The sequence below is a fragment of the Galeopterus variegatus genome, unplaced genomic scaffold (genome assembly GCF_000696425.1).
Source record: "Galeopterus variegatus unplaced genomic scaffold, G_variegatus-3.0.2 Scaffold3800, whole genome shotgun sequence".
NCBI lineage: Eukaryota > Metazoa > Chordata > Mammalia > Dermoptera > Cynocephalidae > Galeopterus > Galeopterus variegatus.
Genome location: NW_007729911.1, coordinates 112,032 through 134,101, shown reverse-complemented (window position 1 = coordinate 134,101; position 22,070 = coordinate 112,032). Strand labels below are relative to the sequence as shown.

The 22,070-nt window shown below is 41.4% G+C and overlaps 1 protein-coding gene across 1 annotated transcript in view; it reads left to right on the top strand.

The window, feature by feature from the left end:
• DOCK2 (dedicator of cytokinesis 2) overlaps positions 1–22,070 on the top strand; it is a gene marked incomplete at its 5' end in the record, with an annotated part of 156,106 nt that overhangs the window by 80,587 nt on the left and 53,449 nt on the right. Inside the window, 2 exons of the mRNA XM_008586010.1 lie at positions 1,939–2,009; positions 4,011–4,117. Coding sequence (XP_008584232.1) covers positions 1,939–2,009; positions 4,011–4,117 — 178 coding nt within the window. The remainder of the gene's footprint in view (positions 1–1,938; positions 2,010–4,010; positions 4,118–22,070) is intronic.

The window sequence follows — 22,070 nt, the reverse complement described above, 5'->3', positions numbered from 1 at the left end:
CTCAACTGTACTAGCAATCAAAGAGTTACAAATTATGCAAAAATTTGCAAATTGACAAAAATTAAAAAGATTACACATCCAATGTTATCAAGGTTATGGGGAAAGGGACGGTCAGTAAAAGGAAACTGGTTACTGCTTCTTTTAAAGTAATTTCACAATATCTCCTAAAACTCATATATACGGGTATATACACTTTGATGCACTAATTCCTCTTTGAGCAATCCATCTTACAGGGATCCTTACAGGTACACAAATATTTATGTTAAATATTTTCTTAACACGTGTTTTATAATAAAGAAAAACTGAAAACAGCATGGAGTCTGTCAGCAGGGGATAAATTGAAGAAGGTAGGCTGCACCTATTCGGGCATTGCTAGGTAGTTAGACATGAAGAAAGTGTGCTCTTTGAAACGACATGCCAAGATCCCACTGATATGTGGTTAAATGCAAAAAGCAAGCAGCGGAACTCTAAATTTAAATGCACACACACATACACACATGCACATACATGTTCATGCATAGAAAGCAGTCTGGAAGGAAACTCACAGTGTTAACAGTGGGCCCTTCTGGGGAGGAGAGATTGGGGCTGAGATGAAGATATGGGGCTTCAGGGACAATTTTCACCCTGGCAACTTATCTTGTGTGAATTTTTCTTTTTACACCTGACATATAGTCCTTACTTTAAAAAATTTAAAAATCATAAACAAGAGAAAAAAGGATGGAGGCATGGAGAGAGACAGTTGCTATTTGAGTAAGGTGGACATGTAGCTTAAGGGTTACAGGGTGTGGTTCTAAGAGCAGCCTGTCTGAATCTGGATCCTGGTTGTCCACCTGCTGACTTTGTGACCTTGGGCTAGTTATTTAATCTTGGTGCACCAGAGGTTCCTTATCTATGAAAGTAATATTTCCCTTGCAAAGCTATAATTAACAAGATTCTATTAACAGTATTCAGCACTGTGTCTGCACCATTGTAAATTCTCAGAAAATAGTCATAATCATTATTTGAAGTAAGAAGCTCAGTGGTATATGTAAGTTAAGATTTTCTTTAAGAAAGTAATTTTCACTATTTGCATTTTAGTCTGATTGTTAAACGGTTGATAATAGAGCACCTAGAATATACAGAAAAATAAAGAGAATAAAAATGCATATTTCTGTTAGATTCTTAAACATTATTTTCCATCCATGTGACTTACTACTCCTCTGGCGAAATTATGGTCTGCCCTGCTGCTTACAAAGGGTGTTGCTATGCAGGTCATAGGTGTGAGTCATACTTCTGGATGCATCAGTTAACTTGAAGAGAGGAGAGAAACAATCTACCACAATGCTCCCCTTTCCAAACCCAGCTAGTGGACCAAAACATGTCTGCTATTATTCACAATGTGGCTAGGGAGAGAAAATGTAAATAACTCAGTCCAAGCCATCCTTGCCACCAACAAAAAAAATTCAAACACACCATCTTCCAATAATAATAGAAGTTACCATTTATTGAGCATGCAACAATATATATTGTTGGATATATATATTGGATGCCTCATACATATCATTTTTAATCTTTTCAATCCTGCAAAATAGGTATTACTTTCCCTATTTTACAACTATGGAAATTGAGACGTCAGAGAAGTTAAGTGTTTTGCCCAAAGCTGCATGGCTAAAAAGGTGTAGAAACAGAATTTGACTGTAGATCTATATAACTTCAGAGTCTATGATTACTCTACTATACATTACTACCTCCTTGACAATAGAAGTTGTGGCTTCATTTTTGTATACAAAGAAGTACAGGCTTATGTTTCAGTCTACATACAGAGCCTTGCATCGTTATAGCCATGCCCAGGAGGCAGGGTCATTCTCTCCTGATCTGTGTCATGTTGCAAAGTATCCTCTTTGCCCGCACAGTTGTTGGATATAGGCATCACTCATGTTTATTTCACATCTCACCTAGGTGGCAGCTTTGAAATACATCCCATCTGTGCTCCATGATGTGGAAACAGTCTTTGATGCGAAGTTACTCAGGTGAGAGCTTATGATGTACTCCCTGGGCTCTGTCGGAAAGCCAGGGATTCAGGGAGAGAGGGGGGCTCTTGTGGGGAGTTCCAGACGGGCACTCCACCCAGGAACAGGGAGGACACATTGTAGAAGCCTCATAAAGGGCTTCTAGTGTGGGATTTTTTACTTTTTGGTTTTGTTGTGCCAGACTTTGGTGAATACCAACTACATAATAAACATCTCTCTTTGATGATACAGAATATAAACATGTGGGTTAAAAAATTGATGTTTAGGATCAACGTCTCCATTTTACCTGAACTTGAAGGTTGCTTTGGCCTCCAGACTTTGCCGTGTAAGCCCTATAAGTTGCAAAAGGAGAGCACCTACAAACTTAAAGAGATACTGAAGATGCTTTCTCCTTCTTAACTCCATTCATCATAGATGAATATTTATTTAAATGTGATTGTGCTGTTGAAACAGAATCCTCTGGTCAGATATACTCTGTTCTTTTTTTTAAAAATTCACTTAAGTTCCAGATAATGTATAGATTTTTAAATTTTTTATATTTAAATACTTTTAGATTTATTTACAAATGAGTTGCAACCAGAATTCCCATATGCCCTTCACCCAACTTCCCCTAATGTTAACATTTTATATAACTGTGGCCATTTGTCAAACCTGAGAAATTAACATTGGTACCGTTCTCTCAACTGCATTCCAGATTTTATTCAGATGACACCAGTTTTTTCACAGATGTTCCTTTTCTGTTCATATGGGAGATTTTTGCTGGCGCCATCTGATCCTTCAGGTCTCAAGCTAAATGTTATCTTTTTTAGAGATCTCCCTCTGAATATTGTAAAGAAATTAAATTCCTCCCCCACCCCCAGTGCCATTATTCTCTGACATACTCCTTATTTATTTCCCTAAATGTTATCTTTTTTAGAGATCTCCCTCTGAATATTGTAAAGAAATTAAATTCCTCCCCACCCCCAGTGCCATTATTCTCTGACATACTCCTTATTTATTTCTTTCACTGTGTTTATCACGTCGTATTGATTTGTTTGCTTCTGTGCTGCATGCCAACCTCCATCAGAATGTAAGTTCCATGCCAACTGAGACCATGTCTGTTTCCATTGTATCCTCATTTCTCTGCAGGTTGCCTGTCTCATACTAAGTAGATGCTTAATAAGTACTTGAAGGAATGAATGAATACAATGAATCTATTCTGGAATGCTGACAGGGACTATAATTTTTTTCATGGTATTTTTATTTTCACTCTATTTGGGAAAAGCTGTCTCTATTTTGATGTTCCAAATGAGTTCTAACCCACAACTTTTTTATTGTTTGTTATATTTCTTTTTAACTAAGGACATTTTTGATCTTAAGACTTATAAAGTATTACCAAGCATAAAACATTTGAACATAAAATGGATGGAATGGTAATGAAGTCAGAATCTGGTTTTAAACTTTTGTTTCTTTGATTTCCTGACATTTTTGATCTTAAGACTTATAAAGTATTACCAAGCATAAAACATTTGAACATAAAATGAATGGAATGGTAATGAAGTCAGAATCTGGTTTTAAACTCTTGTTTCTTTGATTTCCAGCTGCATAACCTTAGGAGAGTTAATCTTTCTAAACCTTAGTTTTCCCACTTGTAAAACTGGGATAAGTAGTGTATCTAGCTAGTAGAGTTGTGAGGTTTAGATGGCATAATGACTGTAAAAGGCAAAGTATGTCACTGGTTACAATTAGTGCTCAAGGTTATTGGTATTATTTTCAGATTTTTACATCTCTTTGAATGCTGTTAATACTGAACACCAAACCACAACTTACACATTTATGTACGTTTCCTATAGCCTTACTATATACCTGACACTCTGCCAAGAATTGGGGGTGCAAGTAGAGCAGGATCCACATAGTTTCTGCCCCCACAGAGCTAACAGTCTGGGGAGGGACTGTAAGTGATAGGAGGTAGGAGCCATTGGTCTAACTTGCTGTACCAGCTCCTGTTTTTCTTGCCCACAGCCAACTCCTGTACGAGTTCTACACCTGCATCCCTCCTGTGAAACTCCAGAAGCAGAAAGTGCAGTCCATGACTGAGATAGTGCAGAGCAACCTCTTCAAAAAGCAAGGTGAGTGCAAGACATCCTCGCTGGGTGGGTGGTGCCATAAACCCCATGTTCTCTCTGGGAGGAGAGGACAGCACATTTGGTTATTAAAATATCTCTTCTCTAACAACTCCCTTGGTCCACATAAGTAGAAAGTAGCTGACAACTTAGATATCAGAATCTAAATTGATTTAGGAAAGCTTAGGTTGCATTGTTTATTTCTCCGGAGAAAGTTTAATGAGGTGGTGAGTTTGGAGTCATGTGCTTTAGGTCATTGTGGTGTAAAGTTTTTTCCCTGTATGGTTCATTATTGCTGTCCTTAACTTGAAGAGAAGTGGGTGAAGTTCCTTTTAGTAGAAAAGACATTTAAGGGAGAAATTCTCAACATTTCAAATAAGAACAAACTAGACAGCTTATTAAAATGTGGATTACTGGAACCAATCTCAGATTCTGATTGAGTGGGAATTAGCATTTATTTATTTTAAAATGTAAATTATTTTTGAATAGGTAATGCATTTACATGAATCAAAATGCAAAGTATGAAAGGGTACCACATGATGAAAAGGGGACCTCCAGACCCTATGCATGGCCATCCCATCCCTTCTCCAGAGGCAACCAGTGTTTCCAGTTTCCTGTGTCTGTTTCCAGGGACACTCCATGGATGTGCGACCAAATACATATATTCTATATATTCTCCCCTGGTCTTTTAATATCATCACTCAAATAGTAGCAAATTGTGTAACTGTTCTGTATTTCACTTTTCTTCACTTAATGGTTTTTTTGGAGGTCAGGGAATGACAGTGGATTTGGGCAGAAGTTGTGGTCAGAACTTCTGCTCACCCTAAACTGGTCACTGCTGCATCCTCTGACAGTACCCCATTGTTAAGAGACTTGGGGTTCCCTACTGAGGAACTTGGGGTTCCCTTGAGGTCAGTGAACTAGATGTTCATAGCTCTTTCAGATATGACCAGGCAGGATTTAGAGGTCCGTGTTCATCCTCCACCTCATCTCCAGCAACCCGCTGCATTCCTGGGTCATGCAAAATGAATCATGTATTTTGCTCAATTCAAAATTCTGCATTTCTTCCCTCCTTCTTTAAGGGTAAAGAAATGACTTTTAGGGGTTAGCACTGTTTTCTGTACCCTAAGACAAGCCCTTTCCAATTTTAAATTCCTCTGTCCACACCGGTGTCAGTGATGAGATGAGAAACAAACCGTGCAAGAAACAAGAGGTCTTAGAATTCAAAGGATCAGCTGTCGCCCAGCTGGAATTTATTCAGGGAGGGAAGCCTGAATATTTATGCAAATTGCCTGGTAATCATAGAAATAGTCAGGAACCACTTCCCTGTAAAGTTGTTTTTTTCCCAATGCCTGGTTAACATGGTGCATCCAAAATTGCTGTCTGAATCCTATCCCTGAAGTTAAGCATAGAGGAGGATGTGGGGAAGAAAAGAGTTCTTGTGATTTTAACAATTAAGTGTGTAGTTTCCTGATCATTTAGACAGATGTGTGGCAATAGATTAATCCAATGCATACGTGGTTTGTTTGTGCAGGCTGGTTTGTATGAGGTGATGGGAGACTAATCCTGGTAAATATTGTTGCATTTCTTGTATTACTGTGGCTTTTTAAAGTGGAATGTGTGTGTTTTTACAGTTCTGACTTCCAAAGCCAAATGAATTACCCACAGTCTGAAAACTTTGAAATATGCCTGCTTCTTCGTGCCCTGGCAGCCCATCCCATGATTTCAGGTGGTGTCACTGTAGAGACAAATTGAGTCCCGTCCTAGGGATGTGACAAGGACAGATCTAGCTACATCTGGTGCTACACAGGCAGCAGAGAGCAGGGCTACATGGCTGTCCTTCATTGTTCCGAGCTGCCATCATTGTCAGGGGCAGGCATAACAACAAGGGCAGATGGAGCACTAGCACAGTCCTGGGCTGGGCATGTGGTGTCAATTCTAGCTTCCTGGAAGTGGGAATAATTCTTTTCCTGGAGGCACATCTCCTAGACTGGGAGGTGGCCCCTGAGTGTTAGCATCATCACAGGGCTGGCTAGACAGCTGCTGTTTTCCCATCCTGCTGTGTGTCTGAATTTCAGATTCAGAAAAAACTCTCCGATTAATATTAACTGACAGAAGGCCAGCCCTAGTGTTGTACACAGTTACAAAGGAAATGCAAAAATCTTACCTTTAAATACATGCAGAGACTAGCAATAGGCAGACAAAGTGCCCTTTGGGGACCCATTTTAAAGAGGATGCAACGTATAATTAGTCTAGCCAGTCCTGGCTCATGCATGAAAGCAGTGTGCTCTAATACTCGGCTTCATGGTAACTCCTCTCCTACTCCTTATTTGCTAAGTGAATCCTCTTAACCAAAATAATCCCAAAGGGAAACTTCAGCTCATCCCTTTCTTAAGTCCTCAAGTTCCAAATGAATAAAATCTGAATTCATATACACTCACTGGGTGTCCATTGCTCTTGGGTGTCTCTTTTTTATACCCTTAAATAAGGTGAGTTTGATTCCTCGGGCCAAGTTTCAGCTGTAATGAAATTCACTGTGTTATTCTCTCTGTGCAATGTCCTGTGCCTCAGGGACATGATTTGCTTTGAGCTCACACTTATTTAACTGCCAGATGTGCAAATTGCCTGGAGTATTGTTGGTGACATTAGCTTGTACTCACAGTCTTGAACATTTGTACTGACATCAAGCAGAGGGGCCGGAAAGCTTTAAAGCATTTTCTGAGCTTTTGGCAGACTACCCTATTGGCCTGTCTTCAGAAGGATCCTATGAAAAAGTGGGAGAAGGGTTTTCTGGTTAAGGGCACTGGTTCTTGGATCATACTAGACCTCAGTTTAATTCCTAGTTCAGTCCCTTATCAGCTATGTGACTATTGGCAATTTTCTTAACTGCTCTGATCCTCAGTAAACTCATCTGTAAATTGGGAATCGTAATATTAGTGTCTGTCTCAGAAGGTGGCTGTGTTGGTTAATGAGAGGGATGATGCATTTAAAGTATTTAGCACAGCGTCGGGCTCAGCGTAATGTCCCATACTAAGTTATTATTGGTGTTGCGCTTGTTTTTCCTGCTGCTCCCCGCAGTATTCCAACTTCTAACGTGGCCTTTAAATTCCTTACAAGAAGGGAGTCCCTTGTGTTTGATAGTTGCACATAACCCTAAACTAAGCTTCCTATTTCCTTGGAAGCTGCATGTTTTTCCTGAGGGTTGAGAAACACAGGACTTAATGAATAAAAGGGCCTTTGTCTACATGTGCTTCCCTTTCTGGCTTTGAATACGTCTTTCCATTTTTATTTTATTTCGCTCTTTTCCAAATGCTCATGTTATGTATGCCTAGAAGAAGTATAGGTCGGGATGAAATGTTTGTGGTTTATCGCTTCATTGTTTATCTTGCTACAGGCCTTAACATAGTTACATAGTTTTGGACACTTGAAAGCCATACTCTTTGATGATTTAAATGCACACACACACATACACGTACACACACACAATTTTTTTTCTTGTTTTCCTTTATGGAGGCAATTAGCCCCCATTAGCCTCTTACTTGACCTGTGATCTTGAGTGAGTTACTTAGTGCTGTCAGTCTTAATGTCCTCATCTGTAAAAAGGGAAGAGTCCCAGAATGGGTCTCACTGATTGCTGTGCAGACTCCAAGGCATGATGTGGCTCATTAGCCTGGGGTATGGGGGAGTAAGGAATCACCATCAATGAAGGTCCCACTCAGAATGGCTTGCTCTGTGTGAATGACTTCAGGGTCCAGAGAGAAGAGAACTGAGAAATCTGTAGAGACCAATTTGCTGTCTTCTCCAACACAAGCTCAGACTTGCCTGCTCGTGGTGATGGGGATGGGAGAAAGGATGAATAGATATGTCCCGAGAAAGCTCCAAAGGGAGTCTACGAGAAAACCAGACCTTCTGTGCCTTTGGAACAGATTCATCCCCATGAGAACCTAATCTCTAAGTAAAGAGTCTTTTTCGTCTGATGCTAATCAGATGCACCATCTGGTTCAGTGTAAACTGCTTTAGGATCCACATTGCTCGCTTTTCTCTTCAACTTTCAAAACAGAGAGGGAGACCTGACAGAGATTTGTAAACTCTTCCAATGCTGATTTTCAAGCTAGTGGTTTTTTTCATCGGAAACTTTTTTGAGAAGCTGTTCTCTGAGCATAAAACATCCAGTTTTCCCATTCATCAAGACGTAGCTGCTTTCTTCCCCCTCTTATCTGTCACCCACAGTATCTGGAGCTGCTGGGACCTCAATTCGCAATTCACGATGAGCTGGGCAACTGTTGGGGGAGAGAACCACAAATAATTCTACCCAGTGCTGTAAGGGGCTTATCTTTTCCAATCATCATATCATAGCAGCCTTGGGCTGGGAATAGAGAAAAGTCCTCTGACTCCAGTAGTTATTACTTTGCTTAGTGAACTTATGTAACATCTCTGGACCTCCAGTTCCATGTCTGAAAAATGTGACTAGGAATGCCGTCATTAGAATAAAGGACTTTTGATTCAGGACATCCTTATTTCTGATCCTGCCTTGATCATTTAACCAGCTGTGTCCCTTTGAACAAGTAACCTCCCTGAGCTTCAGTTTCTTTAGCTACAAAAATGCAATAACTTACATAAAACAACTGGCAGAGTGCCTGAGATACAGTTGCTGCTTATTAAAAGGCACCTATTGTATAATAATAATAACTGCAAGAATGATAATGACATCAACAGCATCTTACAGGGAAAGACATTTATTAAATGTCAACTACGTATCAGGTACTATATAGAACATAAACATATATTAAATTCTTACAACAACCCAGTGACATAGGTATTATTATCCCCATTTTATAGATGGGAAAATTGAGGCTTAGAAAAGTAAGTAATCCCAATGAGACCAAAGATCTCACAATGTATCAAGTTAATTAGTGTATTGGCTATGTGATGCTGGGGTGACAAATCAAATCTCAATGGTTTAACAATGTAAAGGTTTATTTTTCTCTTATGCAAAGTCTGGTGGAGGTCATATGTCTTTTGTCCCTCCTGAAGTTATGCCACCTGGTACATGTGGCCTTTCTGCAGCAGGGAAGAGAGGGAGGAAGGAAACACAACCGTTCTGCTCTTAACTACTTCAGCCTGAAAGTGACCCCCGCCAATTCCACCCACAGTCCATTGTCCAGAATGCATCCCTTGTTTCCAACCAACTGCCAGGGGATCTGGGATGTGAAGGGACGCACACAGAGTATTTGATGAGTGCTGTCTCTGCCACTCACAGGTAGTAAGTGTTAGCGCTGGATCCTGAATACAAGTTATTTAAATAACAAAAGCCATTTTCGTTCCACTATACCATGCCATTCTTGTAATGAATACAAAAGAGAAATTGGTGTTTATTTTCTTGTAGGAAATGCTTCCTTTTCCATGTTAGAAGTGCTTCACCATTTCCCTTTGAGGGATTTTGCTTTCTTCCTTCCCTTCCTCCTCCTCTCCATTCCTGTTTCAAATGCCAGGCACTAACTCTGTGACAGGTGTGTGCAGGGACCGTCGCCTGGGAGGGGAATGGGACTCTTGCTGGCGCCAGCACTTCCTGTGTTGGCTGCAGCTTCTCAGATCACAGCAAGCAGGGGTGTCAGCAGGCTGCCGGGAGACTGGCAGTGTTGACCCCCAGCTCGGCTGCTGAGGCTGTGCTGAAGGAAAAGGCAGTGAGGAGAACACAGCCTCCTCCTCTCAAGACCTGCTCTAGCCTCCTTGAGGGCCCCTCATTTCTCCTGCACCTACCATTCCCTTGCACAATCCTGTTCTTTGCATACACCGCCCCAGAATACCTTCTCCTGCCTCCCCATTCCCTTCCCTCACCCCCAGGCACACAGGTAACTCCTATTCATCTCTTAAGACCCAAACCAGATGTCAAACCTGCAGGAAATCCTCCTGATGTCTCAGGCATTTTGGCTCAGTCCCTACTGCAGGTCAGGCCCTGGGGAGGTACAGAGGATACAACTGTTGAACGTTTGCAGATTTCTGCACCACGTTCCATGTGCAAAGAAAATGAAGTTTCTTATTTTTGTTTGTTTTTAATCTAATCAAATATACTTTTTGAGTTTCTACTTCACTTTGTACTGTGGCAACTTAAAAATTTCGGTTAATGATATCTTATGGCTCTAGATTTAACCAGTCTTTCTGATTCAAAACAGTCCCCCCTGTCTCTCCCAAATGGTGTCCAGGACCATGTCCCAGGGTCTCAAATAGGAAAGAGAAGAAAGACTCTGCTTTTAGCTTTTCCCTCGATTTATCTAAAATGACTCCCTTTGGGACTTTAGCCCTTGAGATGATGTTGGAATGCACATGTCTTAAGGCTTAGGATGGCAACACCAGTGGGGCGCAGGGAGCCCTTGCCCTCCATGCTGTCTTTTCCTTTGGGAGGAGGCCTCCCTCCTCTCCCTTCCCTGGAGCTGTAAACACAGAAAGGCTGCTGGGGTACCTGAGTGATGGGGAAGATGTGACAGTAGATAGTTGAATACGTTCAAAACATTACCCTGGATTCACAACAGGAACAAAACAAGGCATTCAACCTCTGAGAGAGGTAATTCTGCCCAGAATACCTTCTACTACCTCCCCGTCCCTCTCCCACACCCCCAGGCACACAGGTAAACAGGTAACTCCTATTCATCCCTTGAAGACCCAAACCAGTCATCATGCCTGCAGGATGTCCTCCCTGTTGTCTCTGGCATTTAGGTTCAGAGATCACAGCTTAGATGCATCTGGGGAGTTTGTTAAAGTTGCAGAATCCTGGACCCTACCCCAAAGATTCTGACTCTGAAGATCTGGGGAGGAAACAGGGATGTGCACGTTACCAGCCCTCAAGGGGATTCTGGTGCAGGTGGCCCCCTGCCTTCTCTCTACTGAGAAGCACAGCTCTGGGAGCCTGAGAGGAGGAAAGGAAGCAGGAGGGACAGAGAGGGGCAGCTCCCACAGTGCGTAGAGTGAACTTGCACGTGACATTTAACACTGTGCCGATGGAGTGAACGTCTTAAGGGTGAGGGATGTGCTTTACTTCTTTATGTTCAAGTCTGCTTATCGTCTTACTGACTGATACCAGCTCCCAGAGGATGGTTTGTGGACCTTGGCAGTAAAATACACCACTATTCAATGGCCAGTGTCCCTTATAAAAAGAAAGAAAAGAAAGGATCTCAGTTGTACAGAACTGGAGTAGTCATGGTCCTTGGTTCATGATACATCTCATCACTGGTCTGCCCAAGACCTATTTTTATTTATTTACATATTCAATTGATTATTTTTAGTAAAAAATTAAGCATCCATGCACTCACCATACAAAACAGAAATCAGAAAGTTAACGATCACTTTTCTATAACCATGTGGTTCTGCCTTTCCCCACCTTGGTAACCACATTCTTGAATCTTTTATTAATTGTTGTACTGCTTTCCTTTTCATGCAATTTTATTGCAACTATATATATATATATATTCCTAGTAGTTATAGTATTCCTAGTTTTAGTTATTTTAACTTTGTAAAAAAGGTATCCAACTGTTGGTAATTTGGGGAGACTTACTTTTTAATTCAATATTAAACTAAGATTCATCCGTATTACAAATTGCTAAAGTTCATTGTTTTGTTGACTGTAGAAATTTTCATTGTGTGATTAAACCACAGTTTGTTCATTCATGCTTTCAATTTCAGGCACTTGGGCTGTTTCAGAATTTTTCTATTGTAAGCGCTGCTACTGAGAACATTCTTGTACATGTCTTTTGTTGTAAAAGACATGTTCAAGAGTCTCTTTTGGGGTATACTTACTAGTAGATTTGCCTGGTCAGAGGGGATCTAAACTGCTTTCCAAAGGTGGCTGCAGTGGTTTACACTCCCACCAGCAGTGCACGAGAGATCTTGTGGACCCATGTTCTCTCCTACACTGGGTATTTTTGTCCCACTTCTTAATTTTTGCCAATAAAATGGGTTTAAAATATGTCATCACTATCTTGATTTGCATTTTCTCTATCACCAGTGATGCTGAAAACCTCTTCGATTTCTTTGCTGCTTATGTTTCACTGCTGTGGTGTGTCTGTTCATGTCTTTTGCCTGTTTTTCTATTGAGTTGTTTGTATTTCTCTTATTGATTTGTAGGATATTAAATATATTCTTCATAGTTATCCTTTGCTGATTTTATGTATAATGAATTTCTTCTCCCCATTTATAATTGTCTATTTTATTTAAGATACATTTTTACAAATAGAAATTCTTACTTTTAATACAAATAAATCTATCAATCTTTTTGTGTTTTGTTTAAGAAATCTTTCTCCATCCCCAAGTTGAAAAGATATTCACTTATATTTTTACTAAGAGTTTTTTAATTTCATTTTTCGTACATAAATCCTTAATCCATCTACAAAGTTTTACATTCTGCATATGGTGTGAGATAGGAATCTGATTTTTTGCCTTTTTTTTTTTTTTTTTTTCATTTGTTAATACATTTTCCCCAGCTTCATCTGCTGGACAGTTTCTCCTTTCTCCATGCTGGTGTCATTTTGATTTTCCAGGACATAGATCTTCCCCAGAGGCTGAGGGCAGAGTTGCTGTAGCCTGCATTCAATCCCTGGTCCACAATGTGCAGGTCCTTTGTGTTGAGGGCTGAAGGGTCAGAAGATCAGGAAAAAGGATAGCCTCTTCTCCCCAAGTCAAGCCCCATATTAGGCTCCAGTGTGATGTTAGCATCCTGGCAACATGTGCCAAGACATAGCCCGTACCTTCTCTAGTCTTGCACTTTCTCAGTTATGAAAGAAATACTTTTTCTCATGGTAAGAAATTGCTTGTGCTCATAGGGCAACCTTCTTGTTATTTCTTTATGTATCTGCTAAAAAGAGCACTGAACCAGGAGTAAGGAGACCTGAATCACAGTAACAACAATCACACCAGTAGTAGCAACAGCAGCGGATGTTTAATGAGTGCTTATGATGCACTAGGTACTGCGCCAACAACTTTTGTACATTATCTCATTTAGTGCCTAGTTGTGTGATCTTGGGCAAGTCACTTAACCTCTGAAGTAAAACTATAAATAATGAGCTAGAACAGGATCTTCCAGAACTCCACCAACAATGAAAATCTATGATTTATTGCCCTCTGAACTGCAGTAATATTTCTGAATCTTTTTCATGTAGTACCATTTAGAGCCTAAAAAGCCCTCCCCTCCCCATATATTGCTCCCAACACTTCTAAATGTCCTGCCTGAGCTAGGGGCAAGGAATGAGACCATGTTACAGAAGGTTAAAAGAATGAAAGAAAATCACAGAACGCTCTCAAGGTCATACAGCTAGTCATTAGTAATGCCAGGCTCAGAACCCTGGAAAAGTCCAAAAGATTTATGTGCTGGAGCCAATTTCATTTCTTCAAAAAAGTGCCATTGAGTTTTAAGGACTCAAGTTTTTTCTCATCAGAGCTTTCAGAGGCATCAAAGATCTTCAAATAGGAAGGCCATTTTGGCCGTCTCAACTGCAGTATTACAAAGCCACATCCAGCTCCAAAATGCCCTTTCTGTGCTCTGGAGATCTGAGAAGGGGCTGTCCCTCACATCTTTGCTTCCATTTTCGATGTGACCGATCGCAGACTTCATTCTCAGAAAGATACCTTCAGATCCAGAATCAGAGAAGACAGTGATTTAATAAGCTGCAGAACAAATCCAACAGAGATTTATTAAAGTGTCTTTTTTTTTTTTGCTGAAGTAAAAAAAAAAAATTGGGCATAAAATCAAAGAAAAAAATCTTTCTTGAACTTCCAAAAATAGTTAGAATAGCAGCTTTTAAGGACATTATGAAGTACAATTTGATTGGGGGAAAAATAATCCCAGATTACTTTTTAATGGCAATGCAAATGAACTCTTCTGAAAATATACGTATATATATATACACACACACACACATATGTAATAGTTTACCTAATTAAAACTAGAGAACTGAAAATGCTGTTCATACCTTTCAATTCACAGTCTGTGGGATTCGTTTTCAACTTTGGAATAATTCTTTGTGCCAGTGGAAACACACATAATGAGAGAGTTTATGCAGATCTTTATAAGGTTATATGTTTACTCCAAATATTTTTTGTTTGTTTTCACTGTGGAATTACAGTCATGGATTGTTTGAGTTACAGCGAGGCAGGTTTTTAGAGTGTCCTGAGACTTTTGTATCGATCTATTTAAGTTTGATTTTGATGTTCCTGCCCCCTCTCCCACCACACCAACATCTGCCTAGAAGGAAATTTCCTTAAGATCACAATACAGTTGAATTAAAAAACAGTTGCAGATTTATTTTAGTTCAAGTAGCATTTATTGAAAAACTAAAAATGTAGCAGCACCATGCTTTGGAGAATACAAAAGAAATACAGTAATAAATAATTTTACGGCCAACATTTATTTAATCATTAGTTTGTGCCAGGCCCTGTGTGAAGCTTTTTGCACATTATCTCATTTAATTATCATGACATTCTTGTAAAGTGTAGGTATTGCTACCCTTAACGTAAAAGGCGAGGAAACTGTAGGTTAGAGAGGTTTAGAAACTTGCCAACGGTTACATGCCAAGTCACATGGTGGGACCAGCATTCCACCTGAGGTCTGTCTGATCCCCCAGTGTGCTCTTTGAATCATGCTATAAGGCATCTAGAACAGAAGGATTTCCACCCCCAGGGAGCTTGCAGTTGGGGGAGAAAGGATTTACCCCAAGGTCTCTTCAGACTTGAGCCCACATGGGCCAGGCAGATAATACAAATGAGGGAAGGGACAGGGTCATAGTTATTATGAGATGTGATAGGACAACCTTATCTTATGAAATAGATATTCCTAATGTTATTTTCAGTTGTATTTTCACAGCACAGATTTTTTTTTTTTTTTTTTTTTTCCTTTTTGTCTTTTTTCGTGTCTGGCAAAATATTGCAACCCTCAGTGTCGCGCCCGTACCGGACCGGGACCGGCAACAGGATCGCAACCCTTGGTGTTGCGCCTGCACCTCGCTCAGCCAGTGAGCGGGAACCGGTCTGTATGCGGGATCCGAACCCTCGTCGGGAGTTGCGCACTGTAGCAGTGCAACACCGGGCCGGCCCCACAGCACAGATTTTCTAATTGCCTATTGAACATGTAGGAACTTTCTTCACTTCACAAAGAAATGTGATTTCTTTCATTTTTTCCTAAAACACAGAACCATTTCGTCATTCTTCCATTTCCCTACCTTGGATAAAGACAAGTGTACAGAGAGATAGTTCTCTACTGCTAAGGAAACAAGAGTAGAAGTGATCAATGGCCACTCAGCTCAAGCAGGAGAGACGGCAGTGAGTGGTGAAAACTGGGAAAGAGTTTGGAGTTCGTGCCCTGGGTAAATAGGATGGCAGTGAGTTAGTACTGACTGAGTGTTGACTTGTGAAATGTGGACTCACTGCTGCCTGATCTTCCCATTTTTTAAAAAAGAAGTTCCCCCAAGTAGGTTTTTATGTAAAACCTACCAATTTATTTTTAAATGACATGCAGGCTGAATGAAACCTACATATGGACCAAAGACAGCAGCCTCTGGGTGTAAATTTATAATTTAGAGAGTTTACAGGGCTTTAATAAATTTATCATAAATTTATTTTATAGTAAATTTTTAAAATTATTATATTTGTAAATAACCCTGCAAGAATGGCTATTACCAGAATTCAGTGATAACAGTGCTTTTAGAGTGTTCGGGACAGGTTTATGAAGGAGGCAGGATGTCAGCTGAACAGTAAAGGACAGTGAGCATGAGATAAGCCCTCTCTGGACAGCAGTCTGTGGGACCTTGGAGTGTCACAGCTGCAGACCCCTGCCTCTCAGAGCTCAAGAAAACTCAGGATCTATCCTTGCCTGATCACACTCCCTTCTTCTTGGGGACCTCAGACAACACCATAAACTCTACCAGGCATGCTCCTGGGGATGCTGGCTCAGAGTTGGGGAAAATGATGTTTACTGTTTGTAGAAATTCACATTATCAAAATATTGTGAGTTTATTGTAGAACATTTGGAAATATGTAGATGTGCCTGTGATCTCATGATTTAGAGGTAGCCATTGTTTATTCTTCCTTTCTTTTGTAGCGTATATTTTATATATTTGGGATATTGTTTTACCAGCTTTGTAATCTACTTTTTTCACTGAGAATTACTGGGAACATTTTCCCATTCTATTCTTAAGGACTTCATAGGATTCTGTTGTACAGGTGGTACAACAATATGTCAATATTTTCTTACTATGTTCATTTCATTGCATGCTAGAAAAACTGACTAGAATTCATAGCTTTAATAGACAAATCGTTGTCCTCTTTGCTCATTATTTTTTTACTGTTGGGCATGAATCTCATCCTGTTTTCCCAGTGCTCATCCAGGGTTTTCGTTAGCCTTTCTCCCTCCTCTTCACGGACACACACACACACATGCACACACACACACACACACACACACTCTTACACATAGGATTTTTTTTCCTTTCCTAGGCAATAGATTCAGTGTAAAGCAGATTGTGTTGTCCTCGAGTAAGGAGCTGGAGTGACATGATCCAATTTGGGAGGGACATGTTTTCACAACTACACCATCATCCTTGATGGTAAGGGGTGTGTCTGTGTGTGGACGTTTTCTGCAATACCTGGCACTTAAATGAATCCACACTGAGAGCCCTCATTAGCCCCAGACAGCCAAAGTGAATTTTGCTGAGTGTGACATCATCCAGGCTAGAGAAATTGCCCAAGTGGAACCAGACACCAGAGCAAAGAGGGAGGCCAATTACCTAAAGGCAAATGAGACTGTAATTATGGCTTTAGCTAAAGAGGGTAAAATTATTTGAGGAGAGACTTCCCATTTCCGATCTGGGCACAACATGGGACAGTTGTTCGGAACAAGGGCCTGGATCATGTCCTGATTTTGTTACCTTAACCAGGACACTTCACCTCTAGAAGTGTTCGATTCTTCATCTGCTAAATGGAAAAAATCTAGAGTGCTGACCTCATCAGTTTATTGTGAGCATTAAATGAGGTGATGCCAGTGAGAGGCATAGAGAGGTCTGGTACTCAGTAAGGGCTCATTATACAGGGTGTCATTATCAGTAACTGTTACTAGTATTACTGTTATTTGTCATCATCTGATAATATAGTAGAACACAGAACTGGAAGTCAGGAGACCCAGATTCTCAGCTTTGCAGTTTTCTATATATTCCAGCTGAGAGTGAACTCATCCCTCATTGTCGTTTTCCCCACCTCTCAAGTGAGAAGCTTGAAGAGGGAATATATCAGGTCCCTTTCGCCCTGAGGTTTGTGGAACTAAGCTACCTACAAACAGAGGGTTCAGGGTTGGAGTTACCCCGTGTGGCAGCACTCAGCACTTCCATTGCAACAAGTCCTCCTCAATGGTGGGGACCAGTCTTCTTAATTAACATTTACTGAGCGCTTACTAACACGCCGGAGGTGCACTGTATTTCATCAGAACTACATATCATTATTTTCATGAATCCTCATATTAAAACTGTCTTTCAGGGGCTGTCATTATCTGCTTTTTGCAGGTGCTGAAGTTGAGACTTAAGACAGGAAGCTGGGATTTAACCGCATGCTCTTAACATCCATACTGTTACTTAATTGTTTCTGTGTCCCCAGCATTCTGTGTAGTGAATAGTAATATAACTGTACTCATAAATATTTGTTAGACTGTATTCAAGGCTTTTGAAGGACTGGGATGGCAAGGAAGCAATGTGCTCATATGCACTCTTCTCTTTTTTACTTAATCCCCCAAAATTGTAGGCACAAAGTCAAGAAGGAAACGTCTTTCAGCTCCTGATACCTCAGCTCTGTTGAACTTTCTCTTTCTGCAGAATGATACGGATTAACACTTGCTCTGCCCTACTTGTCTAGTAGAGTTATTTCAAGTTGCATTAAGGATTGTATATGTGTGTATATACTAAAGAATTCAGCACACTGGGGATATCAAATGTCTGAGCTGGAAGGAATATTAGCAACCAGCTGCCCAGAGATACTCAAACTCAGCAGTTCAGAGAAGCTTTGAAGAGGCTTCACCCTTGTGTGCATAACAAAGCAGGCCCACTTCCCCTGCTTCTACTAGAGACGCATGGGCTATCTATCTATCCCATCTACCCATCCAAGAAAATTTTAAGCATAAAGTTCTAAGCTTAGAGAAGTATGTGGTACTTGTCTTTCCATGCCTGGCTTATTTCACATAGCATAAAGTGAAAAATTGATGTGGCTCTGATGAGGGATGTTGATAGAGGGGTACACTGTGTGTGGGTGGGGACAGGAGGTATATGGGAGCGCTGTACTTTCTGTGCAATTTTGCTGTGAACCTAAAACTGCTCTTTAAAAAAAAGTCTATTAAAAAAATTAAAAACAAATGCAGTGAAAACACACACATACACACACACATTTATCTGGTGCACCACCCTCCCCACCTCAGTCCATTTTACAGAGGAGGCAAAAAAGGCCCTGAAAGATTAAGTGGATCTGTCAAGGCTAGTTAGTAGAAGAGTTAGGACTAGCAGCTCTGGTCCAACTTTTTCTGCCCACACACCAACTTTTGTCATTGGAAGTGTGGCCCTCTCTCTTCCTGGTTCAAAGGGTGTACCTCAGTGCCTTAGGGAGGTGATGGAGGACTTCACTGTCACTGCCTGTGCCCATGTTGGTGCCAGTGGTTGGCGGACATCTCTGCCATTGTTGGCTGTCAGATATCACTGTCTCTCAATGAGCCAGTGTGGGCCATTGGTGGTGGTGGCAGTGTTACCAAATGACAGTTTCAGATTCTTGGTCAAACTGTGAAGGAAAATCTTTCATGGGAGTGAGTGGAGTCCACATCATGGTGAGCACCCACACAGTGAAAGAAAAGGAAGAGGGACAGGCAGAGGGAATATTCAAATAATAGGATGTTATTGTGAAGCAGAAGTCCACACAGAAGAGTGTGCAGGCATCCTCCACCAGTGAGGAACCCCCTGGATTCTTAGGGGGAGGGTTTATATTCTGTTTGGGGGATGGGGTTTTTTCTCTATCCTAAGAGGAGGAATATTTGGCCATGAGGGAGGATCTAGAGTAATGAAGGCCTAATAGGCTGATGCAAGGTTTCATCAACTTGCTGTCATGCATCCCTGAGTTTCTAAAGTTTTTGGCTATGCACAGTGGGGTCATTTTTCCCTTAACTTTGTCCTTCCTGGTTTAGCATCACAGGCGGAAGGTCATATAGTGGCGTCTGTACTTCTGTTCCTTCTAGTGAGCAGGTGTGGTGGTTTTTGGAAACTGCAAAGTTCCAGGTGCAGCATGCTGATGGGTAGGGTGGTTAAGCTTTTGTCAGCTCATTCTGGGTTCATTAACTGCAAAGCAAGGAGGTGGCTAGTGTCTATCCCATCTAAATATTTATGAGCAGCCTCCCTGGGGTGTGTCCTATTCTGTCCTGCCTCAGCAGGAGTGATGTCATTTCCTAGGGCACCTTCTGGAGGAACTTGCAAGATGAATAGGTGGTGGTTTAGGTTCAGGTGGGTTCTGCTTGTCACCGCCCCCCCCCATTATCCCCACGCAGCCCCTTCTTTAAATCTCCTGCCTTTAACCCATCTCTTGAAAATTTCCACCTTGCCCCTTGTCCTCTTCTCAAGCCTGAACAACTCACATCGGCTTCAGGCATCAGCTAGTTCTCAGAGAGGCTCTCTTCTGCCCAGTCCTCTTAGGCTCCAGGGTGTGGCGTATGTGTGGTGATTCCCTGTAGGCCCCATAGAGAGTGTGGGCTGTAGGAATTCATCCCATTTCATTTTCCCTCTCTGAGAGAGCTCCAACCAATTTTCTTTCTGGGTCATCTAAGAAGTAAGGCACACATTGCCAAGGTGAGCATTATTGTTTCTCAGACACAGTACAGTCTAATCTCATTTGGAGGAAGCATGTTTCCCATACTAATGTGGCTTTGGCCGTGATCCTTTTGGATCTATTGGCCTGCCATTATTGTGCTAAGAAACACTTGGCTCTTTCCCTCCCAGCTTGAGCGCAGTTTGCTGGAGAGGGTTCTCTTTACCCAAGAGGGACAAAGCCAGCTCTGATTTGATTAGAGTCTGATAGATTTTTGAAATTTTAAGTCTTGTTCCCCAATAAAAGTGTGTGTGTTTAATGTGTGTGGGGTCATTCTAGCATAACTTCTCCTAGTGAAATCTTTGTGGGCTCCCCCAAACAGATTGGAAAGTTGTCAAGTTTTCTTCCTATGGAGAATTAAAAGAATTTGGTACCCAATATAGTACCTCTGGGCCTCTTATGCTGACAGCTTCTGTTCAGGTAGGGAGTTCCTCCCTGTTCATATTTGGTTTATCATAAGCCAAACAAATGCAATGAGAATCCACATATTCTGCATCTGAGGGGACTCTCCTTCTGCTTCTCTGAGATTTTCCTTGTACTTGCACAGCACCAGCTTCTTGATTTCAGGTAAAGTGTAGGTGCTCAAGAAGTGTTTCCAGGACAAAGGATCAAGCGCCTTAATTGAAGGAAGGTAACATCATCTCTTGAAGAAAATTGCATTAAGAGTTGGAGCATTTAAACTCTAGTCCAGGAAAGCTATTAACAAGCTGTGTGACCTTGGACAAACCACTTAACCTCTCTGGGCTCCATTTCTCATGTGTATGATCAGAGAGTTGGATGTCTAAGATCCTGTCCATCTCTGGTAGTCAGCGAGTCTGTGTTGCCAGGACAGCATAGAAAAAGAGGCAGCAACTTCAAGCACTATTCAAACTGCTTGAAAAGTATTTTGCCATCCTGGGGTTTTGAGGGCACAGGTGTCAACCTGACACAAAAGACACTAAAGGATTCATTGTGTTCAGATGTATCTGGGGAAGTGTATTGTCCACACAGTCCGTAGTGTGTGAATCTATGGTGAGTCATTGGGAGGCTATGTCTGTGTTTCCTGGCATGGGATCTGGGACCCCACTGTCTTTCAACTCCCCTGGAGAAGGTCAGCAGTCAGCACACCATTGCCCCACTTGCAAGTGGACATTTCTCTCCATGCAAGTGTTTGCATGGGACTCCAAAGATTGCTTTTCATCAGGCTTGCCCCTGGCCATGTCCCAGATTTGCCAGAACCTATGTCTGCAGTGGGATGCTTTGTTTTGTTTCTTGGCTTATGCAGATTCTGAGCTCCGTCTCTGGTTTCAGTGGCAGGTTTGAGAATCAATTACAATCCAGGTAACAGGAAGTTCACCACAGCACTCTACTGTCTGCTGGAGACCCATACTGAGAAATCAAGCAGGTCCCAATTACTCCTCAGATAGTGGGTAAGACCTGACTGTAAACAGCAGAATGACTTGTACAATGGTTCAGCAGGAAAAGGAAAAAATGAGTCCCTGAGCAGATGTGTTGCTTCCTCATCTAGTTGATCAGGAGGTCTTGCCCCCACACATCTAGGGACTGCCCTGGGGTGTAGGGGGTGAGCAGGAGAGATAGCTGTTTCTTGCTCTTGTTCCTTGTAGCCAGGCTCCTTGCAACTCTTTGTTCCCCAACCTAAATCCAACTCCTTCCTCCTTCTCTTACCAACCTAGGGGAGAACGCTGGGCAGCCCTCCATAGTCTTTTTTTTCCCCCCTCTTGGTTGATCTCAGGAAATGGGGCCATCCTCAGAACACCTTGCTTTGTGGTTGCAAATTTCTAGGTCCTTATTTCTATGCCTGTGGGTCAGAAATGAGCCGCACAGAGAAAGGGGAAATACTGCGTAGAGAAATTCAGTTCATTCAACAACTGTTCTGGGCTCTGGTTCTCAGCTGTGTTTCAGTTTTGCTCTGCCGGTTTTTGCCTAGGGGATTTCAGCTACTCTGGTGGTTCAATGCCATGAAGATGCTCATAATCCCTAAATTTAATCCTTGGTCTAAGTCTTTGCTTTTATCCTAAGACATATCTTTAACTGCTTCTCTGACATCTCAAATTCTGAGCAGGATAGATGGAGTCACCTTTTTAACAAAGAAAGG